The sequence below is a fragment of the Schistocerca cancellata genome, chromosome 4 (genome assembly GCF_023864275.1).
Source record: "Schistocerca cancellata isolate TAMUIC-IGC-003103 chromosome 4, iqSchCanc2.1, whole genome shotgun sequence".
NCBI classification, from domain to species: domain Eukaryota; kingdom Metazoa; phylum Arthropoda; class Insecta; order Orthoptera; family Acrididae; genus Schistocerca; species Schistocerca cancellata.
This window is the reverse complement of record NC_064629.1, coordinates 502,441,977-502,466,128: the sequence shown is the minus strand read 5'-3', so window position 1 is coordinate 502,466,128 and position 24,152 is coordinate 502,441,977. Positions and strand designations below refer to the sequence as shown.

The 24,152-nt window shown below is 42.3% G+C and overlaps 1 protein-coding gene across 2 annotated transcripts in view; it reads right to left on the bottom strand.

The window, feature by feature from the left end:
- Nucleotides 1-24,152, bottom strand: part of LOC126183723 (thrombospondin type-1 domain-containing protein 7A-like) — a 1,149,604-nt gene that overhangs the window by 257,615 nt on the left and 867,837 nt on the right. For both annotated transcript variants that reach the window (XM_049925914.1, XM_049925915.1), the window contains 2 exons: nt 18,099-18,294; nt 3,657-3,812 (listed from right to left, as the gene is read on the bottom strand). In XM_049925914.1, the coding sequence (XP_049781871.1) occupies nt 3,657-3,812; nt 18,099-18,294 (352 nt within the window). The remainder of the gene's footprint in view (nt 1-3,656; nt 3,813-18,098; nt 18,295-24,152) is intronic.

Here is a 24,152-nt window from a genome sequence, read left to right as displayed (position 1 = left end):
ATAAAGTCCCATTGTCCTCGATTTCGAGTTACCTTAAGATTAGCATCTAAAAGTGTACTTACCTATACCGGCAAAGGTTTTGTATCAGGACGCTTGCATGTGTCTTATATGTAGTCCTTGGAAATGGTGTACTCGTTGGAGCTGATTTCCATCTGTTGTAGCCAGTACCGTGTTCGTTTCTGATATGTGCAGTAATAACGAATTCAGTTTCTTGAGTTTTTATCCTATCCACCACATAACAGTAAAATTAATTAAAACAGCTGCTTTTATCTGTGTGTTTTATGTGTTCTCGTAACGTGATTACGTGTTTTATACCTTATACACAGAGTGTAAGTGACGAAGGCTGACACAAGCCCTAGAAAATAACGTAGTTTTCCTTTTTTTTGTTAATGTTGGTTACTGCTCTATTTTCAGCAAGGGAATAATATTTATTTTATTTTAACTTAGGTTTTAATGGCTGTGTTGTGAGACGTATATTTACGAGGGCGAACTGAAAAGTAATGCTTCCGAATTTTTTAGATGAAAACTCTTACACATTTTTCAATAAAAGAAACGTTACTAACATCCAACACCTTTAGTCTCAATGTGTACGTATTTGCAGGCCTCTACCATTAGAAGGCTACGAATTGTAGCGTGTAACATGGCATTGTGTAAAGTAACAACGTACGTGCGTGAAAACCAGCGCGCTGTAATTGACTTTCGAATTCGTAATGTAGGTTCACACATGGACCACCCACGAGGGTTACGACATCTGCAACAGTCCGACGTCTTGGGTTCAGTGTCATCGATCATCCTCCACACAGTTACGACTTGGTCCCATCCGATTTTCATTTGTTTCCAAAACCTAAAAAATTCCTTCAAGGACTTCACTTTGTTAGTGATGAAGCAGTGCAAGCAGAGATGAGGTTGTGGCCCCGTCAACAAAGTCAAACCCTCTACAGTGACAGTATCAACAAACTAGTCTCTCGTTGGAAGAAATGTGTTCGTTCCCGGGATGACTATGTTGAGAAATAAATACCTTGACATGAAGAATACAGATGTAGGATGTTAATGACTTTCGTTTTATTTAAAAAGTTTTAAGAATTTTCATACAAAAAATCGGAGGCATTACTTTTGAGCCCTCGCTCGGAGTATCAAGCAACATTATGGTTTCTTTTAAGACTAATATCTCCTTGATGACTACGATGAATCTAAAGATGTTACCTCAGAGATCAAACACAAAAAAATATCATGAGAAAAGAACATAATCTACAATGTACACAAGAAAGACATAGAGCAAAGATGCATAAAGTGGAAACAAACTACCAACAGAATTAGGAAAGAGAGATTAGTTAAACAAGTAATCAATTATAAATCAGCAGTAAAGAAAGATGTAAAGCGGTCGTGAAACGGATAGCTTCGGTAACGACGGAACAGATAGTAAGCATTCTCCATGAAATGAAGAAGAAGAAGAAGCATTATTCATAATTTGTGTAGGTTTGTGAAAAGTACTGCTATTTTGAATGTATGATTCTTAAGACTGATAATTTTCATGTTGTTTTATATACAGATCTCGAACTGTTTGGCCATCTCAGTCCATATGCTGAAAAAGTCAAATAAATATTGTATAAAAAGGCACGAGACAGTTATAAAACAATTTTCAAAAATATAATATACTGAATAATATTTTATGAAGCAAAATACTTTGATTATAAAAAATTTCCTTAGACACTTGTTTGCATAAATTTGTCGAGAGGCTTAGATTACAAAGTCGTTCGTAGTCATTCCGTCGGTATACTGAAAGAGTAGGGTGATCTATATTCATAGCTGTACACCGAAATTTGTAAATGAAATTTTAATTGAGGAAAATGAACTAGATGATATTTTAGTTAACATAAAATACCAGTGCCAATTGGTATTTAGCGAAAATGTCGGGCCCCTGGACCTGGAACGACTATAACAACATCGATTCAACGGCAGCCAAAAACACAGAAAAGTTTTAAATACTTCGTAATTCCGTATTTCTAACCCAGGCTGAAGTCAAGTGCATAAAAATTTGTTTCATTAGAATATGTGTCACAAAGTGAAATTTTGTAGTTAATTAAGATAAGGGAAGTTACACTCCGCTCTTCAACTGTGGAAAAGGTCTGAATCAACTTCTTATTAACACTTTCACTGCGGCTGACGCCGATAAGCTTCACAACAAGCCACGAGCCAGTGCGGCTGACCCTTATAAGCGTCCGCTCTCACTGTCGGATTACTCAGTCTAGTTTCAGCGTCTAAGCTAGCATCAAAGCGTGTAAACTTTTATTTTGCGTGGTCAGTTACCGAACGTATATTGTTCGTAATGGCGGCTAATGAAACGACACCTGGACGTTCCAATGTGAAAAGAAGCAGGAAAAGTGTTAAATTGACAGAGGAACAGTTACTTAGTGTACTGGACGACAGCGATTTTCTGTGTAGTGCGGACGAGGCATACCACGGAGATTGTCATTTAGAGGTTGCAGAAGAATTGATGATAGCGTGGAAGCACAGCTTCCGAATCTGTTTCGGGACGGTTCCGAATCTGACGATACGTATCACGACGATTGTGTGGAAATCGACGACGAAAAAGAGCCCGACCTGTCACACGGAGATAATCCAGGTGATCCCTGGCATAAAGAACCACATAATATGCAAGCGCACAAACCTGGATACTGCTTGAACTGCTGTATAATTTCCCATAAGTAGCAAAAACGCGATAATATCGGGGAAATTCCGATTATCAAAGACAACTTCTTTTATTTCTTTTGACATTGTACGGTTTCTTTTCATGACGTCAAAGTTTTTTCCACGAGTACTCAGAAAATGAGGTTTCCTTTTGTGTTAAGTCGACTTATTTCTTATTGCGTTGTAAAGCGTTCACTTCAGTTTTTTTGCGAAAGACTTTGTTGTGCTAAATTTGTTTTAGTAGCACGGCAATTGAAATGATGGGGGACACGAGAGAAGCCTCCACGTAGGGTGTGTTTCACTTACTAATTTCTATACAGCCGGGCGTCCCATGGGCGTCTATGATAAATGTAGACAGCTAATTCTCTCACACCAGGAGCAAACATGCTACTAAATTGACGACCTCTATCAGAGTCAATCTTAAAAATGCGCATTTGAAGTAAATATAATTTCAAATAAATCCAGTTTCCTTTTTCCTTTCTTTCCTTCTTAAGAATATGCGTTTTGGAATCCAAATTTTCCCTGTATGCAGTGCATTTGTTGCTTGTTTGAATTGTATTTTTTGTTACATTATCAACAAATCATGAGCATTTGAATGACGCCCGTGACCCCTATAAGTGTCAGATAGCAAACAGACTTTAAAACATGACCACAATACAGTCGAAGATTATTTGAAGTAATGCATCTAAGGTGTCATCATTAAGTCAGTACAGAACATGATCCGACAGATCTTACAAGGTCTTGACGTCAGTATATAGCTCAGGTGTGCTTAGGAGCGTCGGCTCCGAGCGGTATCTGCCGTTTCAGAGCGTTACCGGCCCGCACTCGCAAGTTGACGGGCCGCACTGGAGAGTTGCGCGCCTGCAGCGATGCCGCAGCGAAAGTGTTAATGAATATAGGCTTCGTCCGAAGCGCCTCCTGTTGCAGAGCAAAAATTTGCAGTGACCAAACCATAGATGTTTTATTACCTCTGGTATAAGCAAGCCTGCCGGTAGATAGTGCAGTGCTGTTGACTGGGGTGCACGGCTGCCAAGGCAGCGTCCGCCAGCTGAAACCGTGGCAGCTGTGGGTGTTGCACGGCTCGATCTGTAGCATCTCGTCCGGGTTCGGGCAGGGGTGACCTCCTGTAACACAAAAGGTTTTCGTACGGCGCACATGGTATCACACAGAATATACGTTGTGGGAAGCCCTTCTTTAAACTTTGAACTTGCGAATTAACTCATCTGAGAGCGGATATCCCCTAGGTCAAAACGTATTTTGTTGTACTTACATAAAATATGTATCAAGCAGACATTTATATGCACCACCGTGCCTTACACAGAGATCTATGCCTTTCCATGACATCCACGCCGTCCTCCGAAGCATCTCAAGATCTATGCTTCGAAAAGCTTCCCCAACACTATTGCGCAATTCTTCGTTGGTCGTGTACCGCTGAGGCACATGAGACTTGATTGTTACCCATTATGTGTTGTCCGGTGTGTAAGGTCTTATTTTCGTTGTACAGTATTCAATGGGAAGTGAGACGTTGCTGAACCACGCTGAATCCAGTGGCCTCGAGGTTATTCGTCAACTAAATGACACACATAAACAGCAAAGTATGCTGGAGCTCCGTTCTATTGTAATTATAACGAATTCTCGATTCCCTTGGCTTCGAGTTGAGATATTAAATTCGTATGCAACGTGTCCGAATAAGAATTTCCATTCATGAACCCTCGTATGATCTGAAGAGGTACCATAACTACACAGTGACTCATATAATAACTTGAAATGGGTTCCTTTCTTATTTTGCATGTGATGGAAATTCTCTCTAGTCCAGAAAACAACGATCCTCCAGTTGGAATTGCGATGTGTCGCATATTCATAAGAAAATAACGATCTTGAGCGAGATACGGCATTTGATAATTGACTGAGCGACAGTAACACACGTTTCCTATCACAGTTACTCATATTTACAGTACAACCGGTCTCTAACATTGCCTGAAACGCTTACGAGGGAGGACCCTTGCCAAAGCAGAGACACCAAAAAAAAAAAAAAAAAAAAAAAAAAACCCTTGTTTATTCACTCAATTGTACACAGTCAAGAAAGATACGGCGACCTCTCTGGCAACTGTAGGCTGTTGTTTTTCATCCACGTTATACAGGATGTCCTTGATAACGTGGACACTCCTCATATTTAAAAATGGTTAAAGACGTCGAAAAAACTTTTTCGATCAGAAACATTACGCAAATGGCTATTAAGATGGCTAAGAGTATCAACGAGCTAGCGAACAGTACAATGGTATGACGTATCGAAGATTTTGCAGGGAAGCTTTCTGATGATAAATGTGGGATCAGTACTACATGTAGAGGCCAAGACTGTTGGAACAGCCACTAAAACAAGATTTAGGGGGTTTGAAATGTTTATGCGCAGTCAGAATTCAGTATCATGTTAAGCACATTTCCCCATTGTTCTTGCAAAACGTTCCGCTGAATCCAATACAAAGCACTGTATCAGTTTTAAATAAATTGGAAGGGGAGGTGGGAGAAAGAAGCGAAAAGAGAAGGAACTAATGACATCAGCTGCAGCGGGACTCTGCGCAGAATCAGCGGCGACGAGCGAAAATGAGTGACGGAGTGGGATTCGAGACCAGGATCGCTTGCTTGCTAGGCAGTTGAGTTAACCACTGCGCCACCCGAACACAGGTTTTATCGCACATGTGCTGACTATATCGCCACACTACCCGACCAGCCCAAATACCCACCTAGCGCCACCTATCTATACGCAGTCCCCGTCCATGTCCTCCATGCTTGCTAATTTTAGATTAGGCTGAGGGTCGAACGTAAATGTGAATCCACACTTAAGTTTGTGGATTCATTTTCCATCGAGGCGAATCAATTATCATATGAATGCTTGGTGTCTTGTTCTTTCGGACACGTCCAAAACAACAGACACCACGCATTCATATAAACATTACATCAGGCTGCTCCTCTTCTCCAGACCAATAAAATAGTGTTAGGAGTGCCTCGTGATATTAGATGCATCAGTGCCTCTATAGAAAATTACACTATGTGATCAAAAGTATCCGGACACCTCCAAAACGATACGTTTTTCATATTAGGTGCATTTTGCTGCCACCTACTGTCAGGTACTCCATATCAGTGACTTCAATTGTCATTAGACATCGTGAGAGAGCAAAATGGGGGGCTCCGCGGAATTCACGGACTTGGAACGTGGTCAGGTGATTGGGTGTCACTTGTGTCATACATCTGTACGCGAGATTTCCACACTCCTAAACATTCCTAGGTCCGTTGTTTCCGATGTCGTAGTGAAGTGGAAACGTGAAGGGACACGTACAGCACAAAAGCGCACAGGCAAACCTCGACTGTTGACTGGCAGAGACCGCCGACAGTTGAAAAGGGTCGTAACGTGTAATCGGCAGACATCTACCCATACCATCACACAGGAATTAAATACTGCATCAGGATCCACTGCAAGTACTATGACAGTTAGGTGGGATGTGAGAAAACTTGGATTTCATGGTCGAGCGACTGCTCATAAGCCACTCATCACGCCGGTAAATGCCAAACGACGCCTCGCTTGATATAAGGAGCGTAAACATTGGACGATTGAACGGGGGGAAAACGTTGTGTGGAGTGACGAATCACGGTACACAATGTGGCGATCCGATGGCAGGGAGTGAGTATGGCGAATGCTCGGTGAACGTCATCTGTCAGCGTGTGTAGTGCCAACAGTAAAATTCGGAGGCGGTGGTGTTGTGGTGCGGTCGTGTTTTTCATGGAGGAGGCTTGCACCCTTTGTTGTTTTGCGTGGCACTATCATAGCACAGGCCTACACTGATGTTTTAAGTACCTTCTTGCTTCCTACTGTTGAAGAGCAATTCGGGGATGGCGGTTGCATCTTTCAACACTATCGAGCACCTGTTCATAACGCACGGCCTGTGGCGGAGTGGTTTCACGACAACAACATCTCTGTGATGGACTGGCCTGCACAGAGTACTGACCTGAATCCTATATAACACCTTTGGAATGTTTAGGAACGCCGACTTCGTGCCAGGCCTCACCGACTGACATCGATACCTATCCTCAGTGCAGTACTCCGTGAAGAATGAGTTGCCATTCCCCAAGAAACCTTCCAGCACCTGACTGAACGTATGCCTGCGAGAGTGGAAGCTGTCATCAAGGCTAAGGGTGGGCCAACACCGTATTGAATTCCAGCGTTACCGATGGAGGGCGCCACGGACTTGTAAGTTATTTTCAGCCAGGTGTCCGGATACTTTTGATCACATAGTGTAGTTACTCTTACTTGTACAACTGAATGCGTACCGAATTGGCTTGCCACACAGATACGTGAGACAGAACTATATCATGTTTGCGCGCCGGTTTAATAACCCGTGGTGTGAACTTCGGGTGGTCTCCACTTGCACCTGGGCAAATGTTGGTCTGGTTCTTCCCTCTCCCACCCAATCAGAAACATAACGCACACACATTAATGGTTACACAATTCACAGACCGTTGGCGTACACGATTTTGCCCTCTTAGGCTAACTGACGATTGCGAGAACAGGATGGGAAATCGGTCACAATTGATGATTGAAATGATTAATAAGATCGATTACCAACGCAGGACTGTGATACATGGCGGGACACAACCTGAAGAAAACGAAGAAAAACGATAAGGCTGAGAAAATTCAAAGAAGGGGTCTTTCACTCCACAGCGGAGTGAGCGCTGTTTAGAAACTTCCTGGCAGATGTTAACTTCACGATGGAACAAGACGAGCAATGTTCCTACCGACTTAGCTAGCCAGGCACGACTCGTGACCCGCTCTCACAACTTCAGTTCTTCCATGAGTGCTGGCCCAGAATGGTATGTCGTTTCTGCGAAGTTCACAAAGTAGGAGAGAGGTACTGGCAGAATATAATCTAAGAGGACGGGTCGTTAATTGAGCTTGGACAACTCAGTTGGTAAGGGCTTCTTTCGCTAGAAGCAACGTCCGAGTCTGATCTGGCATATGGCTGATGCTATTAACTACAACCCATAGTGTTTGCCTACTAGTTTCAACATATTCGAACGAGTTCGAAACGTTAGTAGTGTCAACTCTGAATAGGAGATTTTTTATGTAGCTTAGGGCCTGTTGCATACAAATTATAGAGAATTGAGACGCATCACCCACAGACATGACGACAGGTCTCATCACTTGAGACCCATTAAATTCCCCAAGACGCTAAAAGGTTAATGAAATCAATTTATTTGTAGAAATGACGACCATTTAATAAAAATGGAGGTATGACTTCATTCATTTCGTAATATCAGTCTGGTTATAGTAGTTCAGTTTTTATCTTAGCACCTTGTAATAATCTCGACAACTTTCAAACGAATCTGTGCAGAGTGTATTTCATTCTATGGTTGCATACGAAGTCTTAGACCAGAGAAGTTTTTGAATTATAAAAGCCTCTCGCAGCATACGTTGGTATAAGGTAACAGTAAAATCACGCGAGGCGGGAACCTCTAGAGGCCAGCGTGGGCCTTCTTCACTTCTAAGATGGCGGCAGTTGTAGACGGACGTAGGTGCAGTTGGTCTGCACAGATAAACTTTGGTTCAATGTAAGGAGCTATTAGGTCTCCTCCACACAGTGTTCTGACTGTAGTTTAACCGTTCAAAGTGCCGCGGAAGTGCCTGATCAGTGATCTTCTAACATATTCCGATTTAATAAGGAAATTGATGTAGTATTCTCTCTACTTTGAATTATGTGTCCGTAGATCAACTTGCTCTCTATTTCACATTTGTAAATATTTCGAATGGTTCAAATGGCTCTAAGCGCTATGGGACTTAACATTTGAGGTCATCAGTCCCCTAGACTTTGAACTACTTAAACATAATTAACCTAAGACACCACACACATCCATGCCTGAGGCAGGATTCGAACCTGCGACCGTAGCAGCCACGCGGTTCCGGACAAAAGCGGCTAGAACCGCTCGGCCACAGCGGCCGGCAAATGTTTCGAAATTGCTTTAATTCACTATTTAAAACATGGCGGGAGTATTTTGTTCAGTGATTTCAGATAGAATACGATATAAATAAGTGAATTTATACCACTTTTCTTTGTGTATTGAATCATGCCGCCGCAGTTCCGTTGGGCTATGTTAAGATACAAGCGGAGGATTCGTAAAGCTTGTGTAAGTAATACGTTTTGTGTCGCATGCTTCCTTGTTATTCAGTAACAAACAAATGGTCGTTTCTCGAAGCTATCCCAGTAATTATGAGATGCAACTAACGATTATATATCCTTTGCTATCGTCCGCGAAATTTGTTTTCTGGTATTGCGACTAGTGCGCTGCGTTTCTCCTCGTGTATTTTATTGCTAACAATGCGCTTTATTTTGCCGTAATGAATATTCTGTTATTGAATTTATGTTTATGATATACTGTATCGCCACTTTAAACTATGGAATTTCATCTCACTATACAACAAATCTCCATAACATCAGCACCCTTCTAATCAACAACCAATATCTGTGGCATCGTCCCGTTGAGAGTTAACTAAACTGATCTCAAAATCGGCTCGTTTACCACAACAGCATCTCAAGCCGACGATCCCTAAAGTTTCTCAAGCAGTCTCGTGCAGATTCTGTTCTAATCTTTTCAAGTACTTTAAACAATTACGAAGGCTGAGAAGGTGTTTAATTTTTCCCTTAAACGGTAGATTCAGTTACTTTTATAATGAACATCTAGCACTCCCTGAGTAACTATACAAAATATAGCAAGTACATGTTGATATATGCCGGCCGCGGTGGTCTAGCGGTTCTGGCGCTGCAGTCCGGAACCGCGAGACTGCTACGGTCGCAGGTTCGAATCCTGCCTCGGGCATGGGTGTGTGTGATGTCCTTAGGTTAGTTAGGTTTAAGTAGTTCTAAGTTCTAGGGGACTTATGACCTAAGATGTTGAGTCCCATAGTGCTCAGAGCCATTTGAAACATTTTTTTGTTGATATATACCGGATGGTTATAATTAAACTTTTCTTATTTAACACATCATAATACGGAAACTAATTACCGTACGCGTACCAAACTTGGTAGCACTAATGTGAAGGACATGGGGAAGAGAAATGATGCAGAATCAATCCAACTGAAACTGTGCTGCTACGGAACATCATACCATTACATACCGGTACCATTACTGCTACAAACGGGCTCAATATGGCGCCCATCAGTGTCCAGAAGAGTCTGAAAGCAGAGGATTGCATTCTGCACAGCAGAACGAAGAGTGTCCGTAGGTATACTGGCTACCTCTCTTGATATGCTGCGGTTCGGATCAGCACATGTGTGAATGTTCCCCTGGGAAATTCTGCCCTTCAAGTAGCCCCACAAACAGAAATCATAGGGAGGAGATCAGGTGATCGTGCCGGCCAAGCATCTGGAAACGATCGGCTGATTATTCGATCGTTTCCAAACGTGTTTCGGAGAAGCAGGTGAACTTCATGAGCGATCTACGGTGGGCCCCCATCTTGCATGAAAACTGTTGAGTTCAATGCGTATCTCTAATGAAGGGCGGGTGTGACATGCTGGCGAAATATATCGCAATAACGCTGGCCAGTCACACTCCACGTCTTTGGTCTTTGAGCGCACAGTCTGTTGAAAAAGAGTGGGCCAATGATGAACGTAGCCGTGAAGCCACACCATACGGTGAGACATCCACCATACAGAGGAACTTCATGTATCAGTGACTGGAGGTTAAGATCTACACACTCGGCAATTGTGTGTGTGCACCTCACCCATCAGAGAAAAATAAGCATCGTCTGTCCATAGGATGGTCCAAGGCCAGCCAGAGTCAACTTCAATCCTTGCGAGAAAGTGGAGAGCGAAGTCAACACGTCGTCGTGCGTCCTGTGGTGAAAACTGCTGTACGATCTGGATCTTGTACGGATACAATTTGAGAATGTTTCGAAGTACTTTCCGTTCAGTAGACCGCGCACTGCCTGATGATCGGGGATTGTGCGCAGCGTTGTCTGCCATAGCAACAGCGATTTCATCAACCACCTGTGGTGCAACTGGTCGTCGGCCTCTTCGTGGAGCGACGCCCAGTTCTCCATTTGATTCGAACTTCTTCATCACGCTCCGCACAGCAGGTGGAGAAAGAGAGCCCTTCAGTAATCCTTTATGCCGGCTTTATTCTCGAAGTGCAGCTGCAGCATTACTGTTGTTTTGATCAGAGAGCTTCACCAACAATGCCCTGCTACTTTTGTCCAAGTCCATGTTGACACGTCAACAAGTGCACTGTGACTGGTCAGTTGTGTGAGACTATGAATCACGATGACTGATCACGGCACCTGGTGGCCATAGTTTGAACTAGACGGAGGCGCTGTGACGCATGGAAATAATGCACCCCATACTCGGGACATTGATGCTACCAAGTTTGGTACTCGTAAGGTAATTAGTTTTAGTGTTATAACGTGTTAAATAGGGAAATTTTAATTACAACCACTCGGTACTTGTGATATATGAACGACGAAGTGACTTGACATTTACAGTTTGCGGCATAAACAGTGGCACGAAAGTGGATAAGGACCATCGTCAAATTTTTCACAGTTAGGCACAGGGTAAAGACCCAGATATGCAGGTAGAGATAACGTTCTTGCTAATTTAGGCTCAACTGGAAGTGTAGTCGTGGTTTTTACGTAATTGATGATGTAGTAAACTTTACCTGAATCACATATACTTAGTACGTCTCACTCCCTGATACAGATTCCGATTCCTGCATCAGTCCACTGCTATTCTCCTTCTAAACTCGCGGCGGTATTGCCGGGTTCCTTCAGTACTGGAATAGCACCTTAGCAATGAGCTAAATGGGGTAATCGTGCCTGCACCTCAAGCCTAGGTGATATATTAATTATGTCTCATCTTTATCTACGATATGATGTACGCTGAAGCAATGAATTGAAATTTGTACCAGCTCCGTGATTCGTGCAGGGAGACAAATATTATATCGTCATTTTAGCCCGTCTAGGCTTGGACATATAACACTGTTCGACATGGGTTCTATTTCTGATATTAAAGTATGTGCTTCTAGATCATTTTACCCTGGGAAATTCAAATGTGTAAACAAAATATCGTTGTCAGGGATACTTTTTATGTAATATGTATATATGTGTATATTCACAATTCATGGCAAACACAGAGACGTTATAGAGAAATACGTGTGTGTTGCCGCATCCAGTAGTGATAGTACGTGATAATTTCTTGTGCAACAGCAGGTGGGAAGAATCAGACATCATTAGGTTATCCCCCGCCACACCTATGTCATTAAGACCACCTGAAACATCTCATTAACTCGAACGGCGACAGCCGGTCGCTGCCTCAGCAGTAAGGTGCATCGAGTTTACAACAGTGGCGTTAGCCGCAATTTGTGTCAGTCTTAACGAGTGGGTGTTTTGGCTGACAAGTAACTGTCTGTCATATTTCCGAGCACGGTTGAATTTTTTGGTTCCTGTGTGTAAACTGATTGAGCCTGGTGCTGAAGGTAAAACGACTGCTTCTTTTTACACATCAGCGTTCCTCTAGTTCCCTACTAATAATTTAATACAGGTGTATTACCAAAGTGGCATTTTTAAATTTGCAGAAATGCCACGTCGTTGTGGATGTCGATATAAGCCGGACAGCTTCTGCTACATCTGTGGGAAGTTCACTTTTGCCAGAAATAGGAAGAAAATTTCTTCAGTCATAAAGAAAGCATATAAACATTACTTTGGAGCAGAGGTAGGAGACCAAGATAAAGAATGGGCACCACATTTCTGTTGTGCTACATGTTACTGCAAACTAATTCAGTGGTGGAAAGGTAAAGAGAATGTGGCGTTGTTTACTGTTCCCATGGTGTGGAGGGAGCCTAAGGACCATGTTAATGATTGTTATTTCTGTCTAACAAAAATTCAGGGTTTTACAAACAAAAAGTCAAAGAGGCACATTGTTTACCCAGATCTGCCTTCAGCGAGAATGCCAGTGCAGCATTCCGACAACTTTCCAGTACCTTCAAGAGCTCAAGGTCAAATTCCGAGTGACAGTGAAATAAGTAGTACTGAAGAAATTACAGATAATGATTCTTTGTATCACTGCACAAGTGAGTCATCGCCACATTTGTTAACACAGGCAGATTTAAATGATTTAGTACATGATCTAGGACTAAGTAAAGAAAAGGCGCAGCTGCTTGGTTCAAGATTACAAGAGTATGATCTACTGCACCAAAGTACTAAAATCAGTGTGTTCAGGCACAGAGAACATGCCTTTATTTCTCATTTTTCAACTGACGAAGCACTGACATTTTGCAATGACGTTGCTGGCCTGATGATAGTGCTGAACTTCACTTATATTTCACAGGAGTGGAGACTTTTCATAGATGCATCGAAAACAAGTCTGAAGGGTGTTTTGCTCCATAACGGAAATAAAATACCCTCTGTTCCAGTAGCTTACGCTAGTTTGACAAAAGAGAATTACAAATTCGTACAAATGATGCTAAATTCATTAAAATACAATGAACACAAATGGAAAATATGTGCAGATTTCAAGGTAATTGCTATGGTACTGGGAATGAAACAAGGCTACACAAAGTATGCCTGTTTTCTTTGCGAGTGGGATAGTCGAGACCGAAATTCTCACTATGTGAAAAAGAAATGGCCTAGGCAAAGATGGAAAGTTGGCAAAAAGAATGTACAACGTGAAAGTCTGGTAGCTCCTGAATATATACTACTTCCACCGCTTCGCATCAAACTTGGCCTGATGAAACAATTGGTGAAGCCCATGGATCCAACAGGCTGTGGGTTTGCATATCTAGCTACCAAATTCCCCTGTCTTTCAGATGCAAAAATAAAGGAAGGTGCATTTGTGGGCCCACAAATCTGGGAGCTGCAGAAAGATGCAAATTTTGAAGCATGTTTAACTGATAAAGAAAAAACCGCTTGGGACTGTTTCGAGATGGTGTCGGAAAACATCCTCGGAAGAAGAAGAGCTACTAACTACAAAGCTATGGTGAAGGATATGATCAAAGCATATCAGGATTTGGGGTGCAATATGTCTTTGAAGGTACATATGATGGACTCTCATGTGGACTACTTCGCAGAGAGTTGTAGTGATGTATCGGATGTACATAAGATTCCATAAAGACATTTCTACCATAGAAAGGCGCTGTGAAGGGAAGTGGGTACCTCCTATGTTAGCAGATTATTGCTGGAATATCATTCGAGAGAAGAAAGATTCACAATACGAGAGAAAAAAGTGATGTGCATTACAAAGCAGTGGCTCATTGTTTGTCAATTTTCTGTAATTTCTCATGTCAAATAAATGCTCCAAAGTGTATACACAAAGGTTACTGTGTTATGTATTAGATCCCACCCTCCATTAATGTGATGAACTTATAACATCATAAAGATGTGCATTTGTTTGTTGAATTTCACCTCACGTTTGCTGCACTATATCAGAAACTGAAAAGAGAAATAAAATTGCGATTACTCATAAACTATCCCTGACAGAAAGAAACCAAAAACAGTTTTCAATTCAGCACTCAAAATATAAATAGGATCACAATATTTTTTATCAGAAATAGAAAAAAGGTTTTTTTTGTAGAACAGTGTAATCAGGATGGATTGTTGACACAGATTGCTTTATCCATTCACGACATCTTGCTAACAACAGGGACAGGTGAATAGGTTTATTCCCGATCATGTTACACGTCAACGACTCTGCTAAACGACGACCCACACACCCTGGAGGACCCAACGGCACCGACCGGACCGACCACCGTGTCATTCTCTGCCGATGGTGTTTTCGGGTGCGGTACGGAGAGGCGTGGGGTCAGCACATTCTCTCGCGGTCGCTGGCGGTTTTCATGGCCTAACATAGTCGACTTCCAATCAACATACTATCATACGAGGCATCTTCACCTATATGTGGTTAAGCTCGATGATTTTTTGACGTATAGAACCCAGTATCTTACATTGGATACCGCATTTTCTCAGAAACTAAAGTAGCGTCGAGTGTACCCCATAGAAGTGTAGTAGGACCTCTAACGTTCTCAGTACAGATAAATGGTTTATAAATGGGATGAGTACCACTTCAAGATTGTACACGAACAAAATTTTCACCAAATCTAATAAATGAAATGTAGATAAATGTAAGATAACGAAGAGAGAGGAAGCAATAGTATCGGACTTCAAGATTTTCATCTACATGTACATCTACATGGATACTCTGCAAATCACATTTAAGTGCCTGGCAGACGGTTCATCGAACCACCTTCACAATTCTCTATTATTACAGTCTCGTATAGCACGCGGAAACAACGAACACCCATATCTTTCCGTACGAGATCTGATTTCCCTTATTTTATCGTGGTGATCGTTTCTCCCTATGTAGGTCGGTGTCAACAAAATATTTTCGCATTCGAAGGAGAAAGATTGGTGATGATGTCTTGAGTGCGTCACATCAGATAGGTATTCAGGGGTAATACTAAGCCACATGAAACAGGAGGATCACATAAAATCATTATTAGGCAACACAAATGCAAGACTTAAATTTGTTGGAAGGTTTCCTGAAACGTGCAGTGCATCTGGAAACGAAGTCGCATATAATACGCCGATTAAGCAACACATTCTAGTATATTTCTGCAGCATTTCGAGTACATGTCAACTAGGACCAAACTGGACCTGCATCTACGTCCGTCACCAGCTGCCCCTAATGTAGAAGAAGCGAAGACCCGCGCTGTCCTCTAGCGGTTCCGCACACGCTTGATTTTACCGTTACCTATTGGCAGCTTACAAAGAAGGAGGCTTTTAAAGGTTCACAAACTTCTTTGATCAAAGACATGTGTATGCAGCCGCAAAATCAAAGATACCAAGTACAGTTACGTTTGAAGGTGGGCGGGACTTCTGGAAGTCGCTAATATAAGAACTGAACTGCTATAACCATAATCATATTATGGCCGAGCGGTTCTAGGCGCTACAGTCTGGAACCGCGCGACCGCTACGGTCGCAGGTTCGAATCCTGTCTCGGGCATGGATGTGTGTGATGTCCTTAGGTTAGTTAGGTTTAAATAGTTCTAAGTTCTAGGAGACTGATGACCTCAGATGTTGAGTCCCATAGTGCTCAGAGCCATTTGAACCATGGTAACATGGCTATAGTTGTGTAAGAAGTCTGCCCTGTTCCGGATACTGAAGCAGATCGCTGTTTAGCAAACATTAATTGGAGGCTGAATTTTAGTACGTAGTGCAAAGAAAAGGGATGTCGACAGATTGAGTAGAGATGGTGAGCCTCTAACGTTCTCGGTGGTCATGGAACTGAAATAATCGAAAGAGCTCTGGCAGGTTCATTACTGTGTAAGTGGAAAAGACAAAGAAATAAATTTATTAGTAAAAGAGAACACGTTTAAACCTAAGAGTACAAAATATTAAGCAATGCAACAAATGTGGCGCTGAAAGAAGGAAGTACGAAACTTAAATTAATGGCCCAGAGAATGGAGGGGGGGGGGGGGGGGGGGGAGGGGGCAGGGGATAGAAGAGTAGCGAGGGCGGAACTGCAGAGGAACTGGACGTTACGTGTTCATAATGAAGCAACTAGAATGTGGTGATATTAAACAGAAGCGTAGGTAAGTGGAAATTACGTTCTAGATGATATCGGGGGGAAATGTTCATCCTTTCGGATATTCTAAATTTAGGAAACTTCAGGAAAACTTGCAATTCCCGGACAGACTTAAGCCAACTGAAAAATTAAATTTCCAGTAACTTGGGACAGCGCTTTATTCCAGGAAATATGAGAAAAAGACACGAAACGTAGCTTTGGCTTATAACATCTTTGTTCTATTTATTATTTTTCTGAAGTACTGAGTATCTCAGGTGGCTTCAATTTTGTTTTGAAAATAAAGCGCAACTCTGTAGTTTGACTTGTCTCGAACAAATGCTCCCTCTTGCACGTAAATGAAAGTTGTTACCGCTAACCGGGATTGTCGTTGATGAAACAGGCGCTTGTAACGACCCTTGTTTGACGTCCTTTGCCCGATTTCAAATTTATCTGACAATTGTACGCATAATTACGGTAATTCCAGAAATTTTAGTCATCCAGGGATTCTTACATTCAATGAAAACAGAATCAGTTAAAATAATAACTATAAATATTAATACAAATTATATACTGCAATGACGCATGAATGTCTTCTTTTTAATGTACCGGTACCAAAACAATTGTTACAAAACTGGGTTGGATAAAAAGTAGTGGCAACACGGTTATAATTCATACCGTATTTAATTGACAGACATTCACCGTACTGACCTCAACACAATTACCCCGCATCTCTATCTCCTTTCCCCACACAGATGAAAGGCGTCCTACACCGTCAGCGCATCCATTTCAATCGATGTCTCGCAAGGATCATGTCTTCTCTTGTGTTGTAGGACGTGCGAGGAAGGCGTTCCTTTATTTGGCGAACAGCTCGTAATCGCACGGACTATATAGTGTCGAGTGAATACGGTGGATGTTCCGGTATCTCCCATCCCCACGCATGCAGGAGCTCCTGCACGGGGTTCGACGTTTGGCATCGTGCATTGTCATGAAGGTTGATGGGATGCAGTGCCAGAAAGAAGCATTGCTAAAAGCTCCGACTACGTGCTAATTCAGTCTTGATCCGAGCACACTCTTCGTGTTTCCTAAACACGCCTTAGGGCGCTTGAACTGACCTCCCGTACTTCCAGATAGTACACACTGCCATTGACTCAAACGCTGCTGTCGCTGCTCAGATTAGTACTTCAGCCGACCACTTGCTATCAGCTACAGACAGCTGGCAAGCTATGTGACGCACTTCCTTTATATTACAGCAGTGTTGCCACTACTTCCTATCCAACCCACGTAGTTTGCATTCTAATATCTATATAACATCTTTGAAAGTTGTCTTTGATACATTATTGTCTTTGGTAGTTCGTAGGCGTCGGGCGTAGCGGAGAGAGTTTTTCCGAGCGGTGGTTAAGTTTCAGACTGGTGGCAATGTAATGGACCTGTTACGAGCAGTATTTGCTGTTAATGTAACTATATCAGATTTTGGCAAGTTTATATGAAAGTGTGGGGGATTTTACGGTTACGGCAAAAAAGTTTGTCATAAAAACTGTGAATTTCTAAGAAAAGTATTTCAATCATTTCGTAGCAAGCACGGATATCATTTTCGGAGTATCTGAATGGAACTTAGTTGTCCCTGGACACTGACGCCTTAACAAGATACGTTGAAATGATTTATGTTTTCGTTTTCTACGACAGCTGCTGTCGAAATATTCACGTCATTGCAACAAATGTGGTTACACATAATAGGCAACGTAGATAATTATTCTACGCAATTCCTTACAGTTATTGCTCAACAGTAGTAGGGGGTTTAGACGCTGCTCGCACTTACCGACTCCTGGTGGCGCGATGACGGTGCGGTTGCGCTGGCGCAGGGCGAGTTTTTCGGACGACGTGCAACTGTGTGAGCAAGGCGACCAACTGGACCAGGGCGACAGCACGCAGTCAAATGGGCAAGGCAGCAGACAAGCCTCCTCAGTTGGCGGCTTCTTCACAGAGCGTGCGCACATCGCTTCTTCCACGATCATCTGCCAAACACATTAGCTCGTGCCAAAACTCAACAATAAATAAAGTAAATCTCATTCATTCTCTGTGGGAACAGACCACAGCTCAGTTTGGAGCTACAGACACATGAGTAAATGGAACAGTCAGTCTTGTAAAATTTAAGGCAGCTGCATTACTGAGAGGTTTTTTTCAAGCTGGACTTGTCGGTTGACAAGATTGAACGTTTCATGCAATAAAAAGACAAATCGTCAGTTGCATAATTAAATATATAAAAGGTTGACTTGGTGATTAATTAAAATATAGGCACAGATGTATCGAAAATGAGTGTTGCACACGAATATATAAAAACAGATCGATGGTTGCATAAATGAAAACGGAAAGGACGATGTGTTCGCTGATTAAAATAGAGACATAGTTGAGTGAAGAGACGAGTGGATATAGACTGCCAAGAATAAGGGTATCATGGGAATGTACCATTTAAAGGTAGTGCATAGAAGGGAGTTTTGATGGTGGGTATTTGGAGGAGGAATGAGGGAAGAGTGGATGGGGATATGGCTCCGAATCAAGACTTAGGAAGATTATAGAGAGGATTGGAGGGTAAGGGAGCCCTGACAATGGGTGCGTGGTAGAGTTCTCCTAGATCTTATTGGATGGGTATATATCACGGTGGATCGGATTTCATGGTCGGGTAAAGGAAAGCGATTTAATTTCGTTGGGAGCTGTGGAGGGTGTGAAGATGTGTTGGGAGAGTGAGGTGGTATCGACGTGGTAGACTACGATGATCAGTGATTTGCTGAGAGCGCACACACACACACACACACACACACACACACATATATATATATATATATATATATATATATATATATATATATATATATATATTTATTTATTTATTGTGTACGCAACACTAACGCCATCTGTATGTGTACATATCGCTATCCCATGTCTTTTGCCACCACAGTTTATCTGCAGATTTCAGCTGATTTACTGCCTGTTTGTGCTTATGTCTCTTCTCACTCGATAGTTTTTTTAATGCTCCTCTCAGACACGGAAAAGAACTTCTGAATCATCCTCACCATATTTTTGTTTATTTAAGATGTTGTTGTTGTGGTCTTCAGTCCTGAGACTGGTTTGATGCAGCTCTCCATGCTACTCTATCCTGTGCAAGCTTCTTCATCTCCCAGTACCTACTGCAACCTACATCCTTCTGAATCTGCTTAGTGTATTCATCTCTTGGTCTCCCTCTACGATTTTTACCCTCCACGCTGCCCTCCAATGCTAAATTTGTGATCCCTCGATGCCTCAGAACATGTCCTACCAACCGATCCCTTCTTCTAGTCAAGTTGTGCCACAAACTTCTCTTTTCCCCAATCCTATTCAATACCTCCTCATTAGTTACGTGATCTACCCACCTTATCTTCAGCATTCTTCTGTAGCACCACATTTCGAAAGCTTCTATTCTCTTCTTGTCCAAACTAGTTATCGTCCATGTCTCACTTCCATACATGGCTACACTCCATACAAACACTTTCAGAAACGACTTCCTGACACCTAAATCTATATTCGATGTTAACAAATTTCTCTTCTTGAGAAACGCTTTCCTTGCCATTGCCAGTCTACATTTTATATCCTCTCTACTTCGACCATCATCGGTTATTTTACTCCCTAAATAGCAAAACTCCTTTACTACTTTAAGTGTCTCATTTCCTAATCTAATTCCCTCAGCATCACCCGACTTAATTTGACTACATTCCATTATCCTCGTTTTGCTTTTGTTGATGTTCATCTTATATCCTCCTTTCAAGACACTGTCCATTCCGTTCAACTGCTCTTCCAAGTCCTTTGCTGTCTCTGACAGAATTACAATGTCATCGGCGAACCTCAAAGTTTTTACTTCTTCTCCATGAATTTTAATACCTACTCCGAATTTTTCTTTTGTTTCCTTTACTGCTTGCTCAATATACAGATTGAATAACATCGGGGAGAGGCTACAACCCTGTCTCACACCTTTCCCAACCACTGCTTCCCTTTCATGCCCCTCGACTCTTATAACTGCCATCTGGTTTCTGTACAAATTGTAAATAGCCTTTCGCTCCCTGTATTTTACCCCTGCCACCTTCAGAATTTGAAAGAGAGTATTCCAGTCAACATTGTCAAAAGCTTTCTCTAAGTCTACAAATGCTAGAAATGTAGGTTTGCCTTTTCTTAATCTTTCTTCCAAGATAAGTCGTAAGGTCAGTATTGCCTCACGTGTTCCAACATTTCTACGGAATCCAAACTGATCTTCCCCGAGGTCGGCTTCTACCAGTTTTTCCATTCGTCTGTAAAGACTTCGCGTTAGTATTTTGCAGCTGTGACTTATTAAACTGATAGTTCGGTAACTTTCACATCTGTCAACACCTGCTTTCTTTGGGATTGGAATTATTATATTCTTCTTAAAGTCTGAGGGTATTTCGCCTGTCTCATACATCGTGCTCACCAGATGGTAGAGTTTTGTCATGACTGGCTCTCCCGAGGCCATCAGTAGTTCTAATGGAATGTTGTCTACTCCCGGGGCCTTGTTTTGACTCAGGTCTTTCAGTGCTCTGTCAAACTCTTCACGCAGTATCTTATCTCCCATTTCATCTTCATCTACATCCTCTTCCATTTCCATAATATTGTCCTCAAGTACATCGCCCTTGTATAGACCCTCTATATACTCCTTCCACCTTTCTGCCTTCCCTTCTTTGCTTAGAACTGGGTTTCCATCTGAGCTCTTGATATTCATACAAGTGGTTCTCTTCTCTCCAAAGGTCTCTTTAATTTTCCTGTAGGCAGTATCTATCTTACCCCTAGTGAGAAAAGCCTCTACATCCTTACATTTGTCCTCTAGCCATCCCTGCTTAGCCATTTTGCACTTCCTGACGATTTCATTTTTGAGACGTTTGTATTCCTTTTTGCCTGCTTCATTTACTGCATTTTTATATTTTTTAATCATACAGTAGAGCTGCATGTCCTCGGGAAAAATTACGGCTGTAGTTTCCCCTTGCTTTCAGCCGTTCGCAGTACCAGCACAGCAAGGCCGTTTTGGTTAATGTTACAAGGCCAGATCAGTCAATCATCCAGACTGTTGCCCCTGCAACTACTGAAAAGGCTGCTGCCCCTCTTCAGGAACCACATGTTTGTCTGGCCTCTCAACAGATACCCCTCCGTTGTGGTTGCACCTACGGTACGGCCATCTGTGTCACTGAGGCACGCAAGCCTCCCCTGTGGTGATCTGCTTTCATTCTTTCATTCCAGAGCTTGTCATTTTATGCTGGGTGTCTTAAATCAACAAAAATATGCTGAGGATGATTCAGAAGTTCTTGTCCGTGTCTGAGAGGAGCATTAAAAAAACTATCGAGTGAGAAGAGACCTAGGCACAAACAGGCAGTAAATCAGCTGAAATCTGCAGATAAACTGTGGTGGCAAAAGACATGGGATAGCGATATGTACACATACAGATGGCGTTAGTGTCGCGTACATAACATATAACACGGCCGCGTATTGGTAGAGCTGCCATTTGTACTCAGGTGAATCATGTGAAAAAGTTTCCGAAATGATTACGGACGGACACGGGAATTAACAGACTTTGAACGCTGAATGGTTGTTGCAGCTAGATGCATGGGACATTCCATTTCGGAAACCGTTAGGGAATTAAACATTCTGAGTTGCACAGCGTGAAGAGTGTGTCGAGAAAACCAAATTTCACGGACGACGCAGTGTCCAACGGCCTTCACCTGAGCCGGCCGCGGCGGCCGTGCGGTTCTAGGCACGTCAGTCCGGAACCGCGTGACTGCTACGGTCGCAGGTTCGAATCCTGCCTCGGGCATGGATGTGTGTGATGTCCTTAGGTTGGTTAGGTTTAATTAGTTCTTAGTTCTAGGGGACTGATGACCTCAGATGTTGAGTCCCATAGTGCTCAGAGCCATTTGAACCATTTGAACCTTCATCTGAGACCGAGAACAGCGCTGTTTACGTAGAACTGCCAGTGCTAACAGACAAACAACACTACGGGAACTAACCTCAGAAATCAACGTGGGAGGTACGACGAACGTACCAATTACGACAGTGCGGTGAAATATGACGTTAATGAGCTATGGCAGCAGACGACCGACGCGAGTGCCTTTGCCAACAGCATGACATCGCCTGCAGCATCTCTCCTGGGCTCCAGGCCAATCGTTTGGCCCCTAGATGACTAGAAAACCGTGGTCTGCTCAGATGAGAGCCGATTTCAGGTGGTAAGAGTTGATGGTATGGTTCGAATGTGGCTCAGATCCCACGAAGCCATGGACCTAAGTTGTCAACGAGACACTGTGCAAGCTGATGGTAGCTCCATAATGGTGTGGTGAGTGTTTACATGGAATGGATTGTGTCCTCTGCTCCAACCGAACCGCTCATTGACTGGAAACGCTTATGTTCGGCTACTTGGAGACCATTTGCAGCCATTCATGGACTTCATGTTTCCAAACAACAGTGGGATTTTTATGGATGACAATGCACCATGTTACCGGGTCACAGTTGTTCACGACTGGTTTGAAGACTAATTGGAGCTAATGATTTGGCCACCTATATAGCCCGACGTGAATCCCACAGAACATTTGTGGAACATAATTGAGAGATAAGTTCGTGACCAATATCCTGCACCGGCAACACTTTCATTATTATGGACGGCTCTAATAGTAGCATAGCTCAATATTTCTGTAGGGTACTTCCAACGACTTGTTGAGTCCATGCCAAATTGAGTTGCTGCACTACGCCGGGAAAAAAGGAGGTCCGACACGATATTAAGAGGTATCCCATGTCTTTAATCACGTCGCTCTATTGTGAATGTGGATCCAGTGACGCAGAATGAAATAGGAAAGACCGTAAGAAGGATGAAACATAACAAATCTGCTTCATTGGGAGACATTCTTATTGAGTCAGTGAAATATGGAGCGAGCGTTATTTACGAGAAATGTTTCTTTAATAAACTGATGAGGAATGGTGATATTTCTGTAATAAGTTCCATTTACTAGAAAGGAAACAGGTAGGACTGTAATAATTATAGAGGCGTCAGTGTGTCCAGCTCAATATGAAGATTTTATGGTCGGGCATTGAGAAACAGAATCGAACCAGAAATTGTAGATATTGAAGAACAGAGTGGATGTAGGGAAGGCAGGTTGTGTATTGATAATATATTCCCCCTACGTTAGACGGTAAAAGAAAGAGCTGAAAGAAATTTGGAAACACGTAGTATTCATAGATCTCGGAAAAGAACATGGCAGGTTACTACTAACCAAGCTGTTCGAAGCTCTGGAGCTGTACTGTATTGACCCGCTATATACAGGGTGTTTTTTTTAACTTGCTACAACTAAATATCTTGAAAAATACCAATTGTATGAGAAAATGTTCCCCTCAAAAGTTAATGTTTCAAAGGGAGCATCTGTTTGTGATAAAATTGGCCAACCACTCAACACTCTCCCCCGCATAGGGATCAGATTTTTTCTATCAAATGGGAAGCCACCTTTCTTTATTAAGGTGCGCCAAAAAATACCTAGGGTTTATACGAAACAGTTTTTTTTCGTTCGTGGTAGATGGCTCGAAATGGTGAGTTTCGTTTGGACTAAACGAAATCAAACACCTTGATGGTGTTGTAATGAAACTAAACAAGCCTGGTAGGAAAAAATATCTACGTTAAGTGAAAAGTAGCTTATTTGACAGACCTCTAAATGTCTAAATGTAAAAGTTTTACTGTACAATCAAATTCTGAAAAAAAATTAAAATTTCAGCAACAATATCAGCTGTTTAGAACAAAACCGTTTACGTTTGTATCGAAAATTGCAAGCAGAATCAAATGAGCCAGTTTTTAATAGCAAAA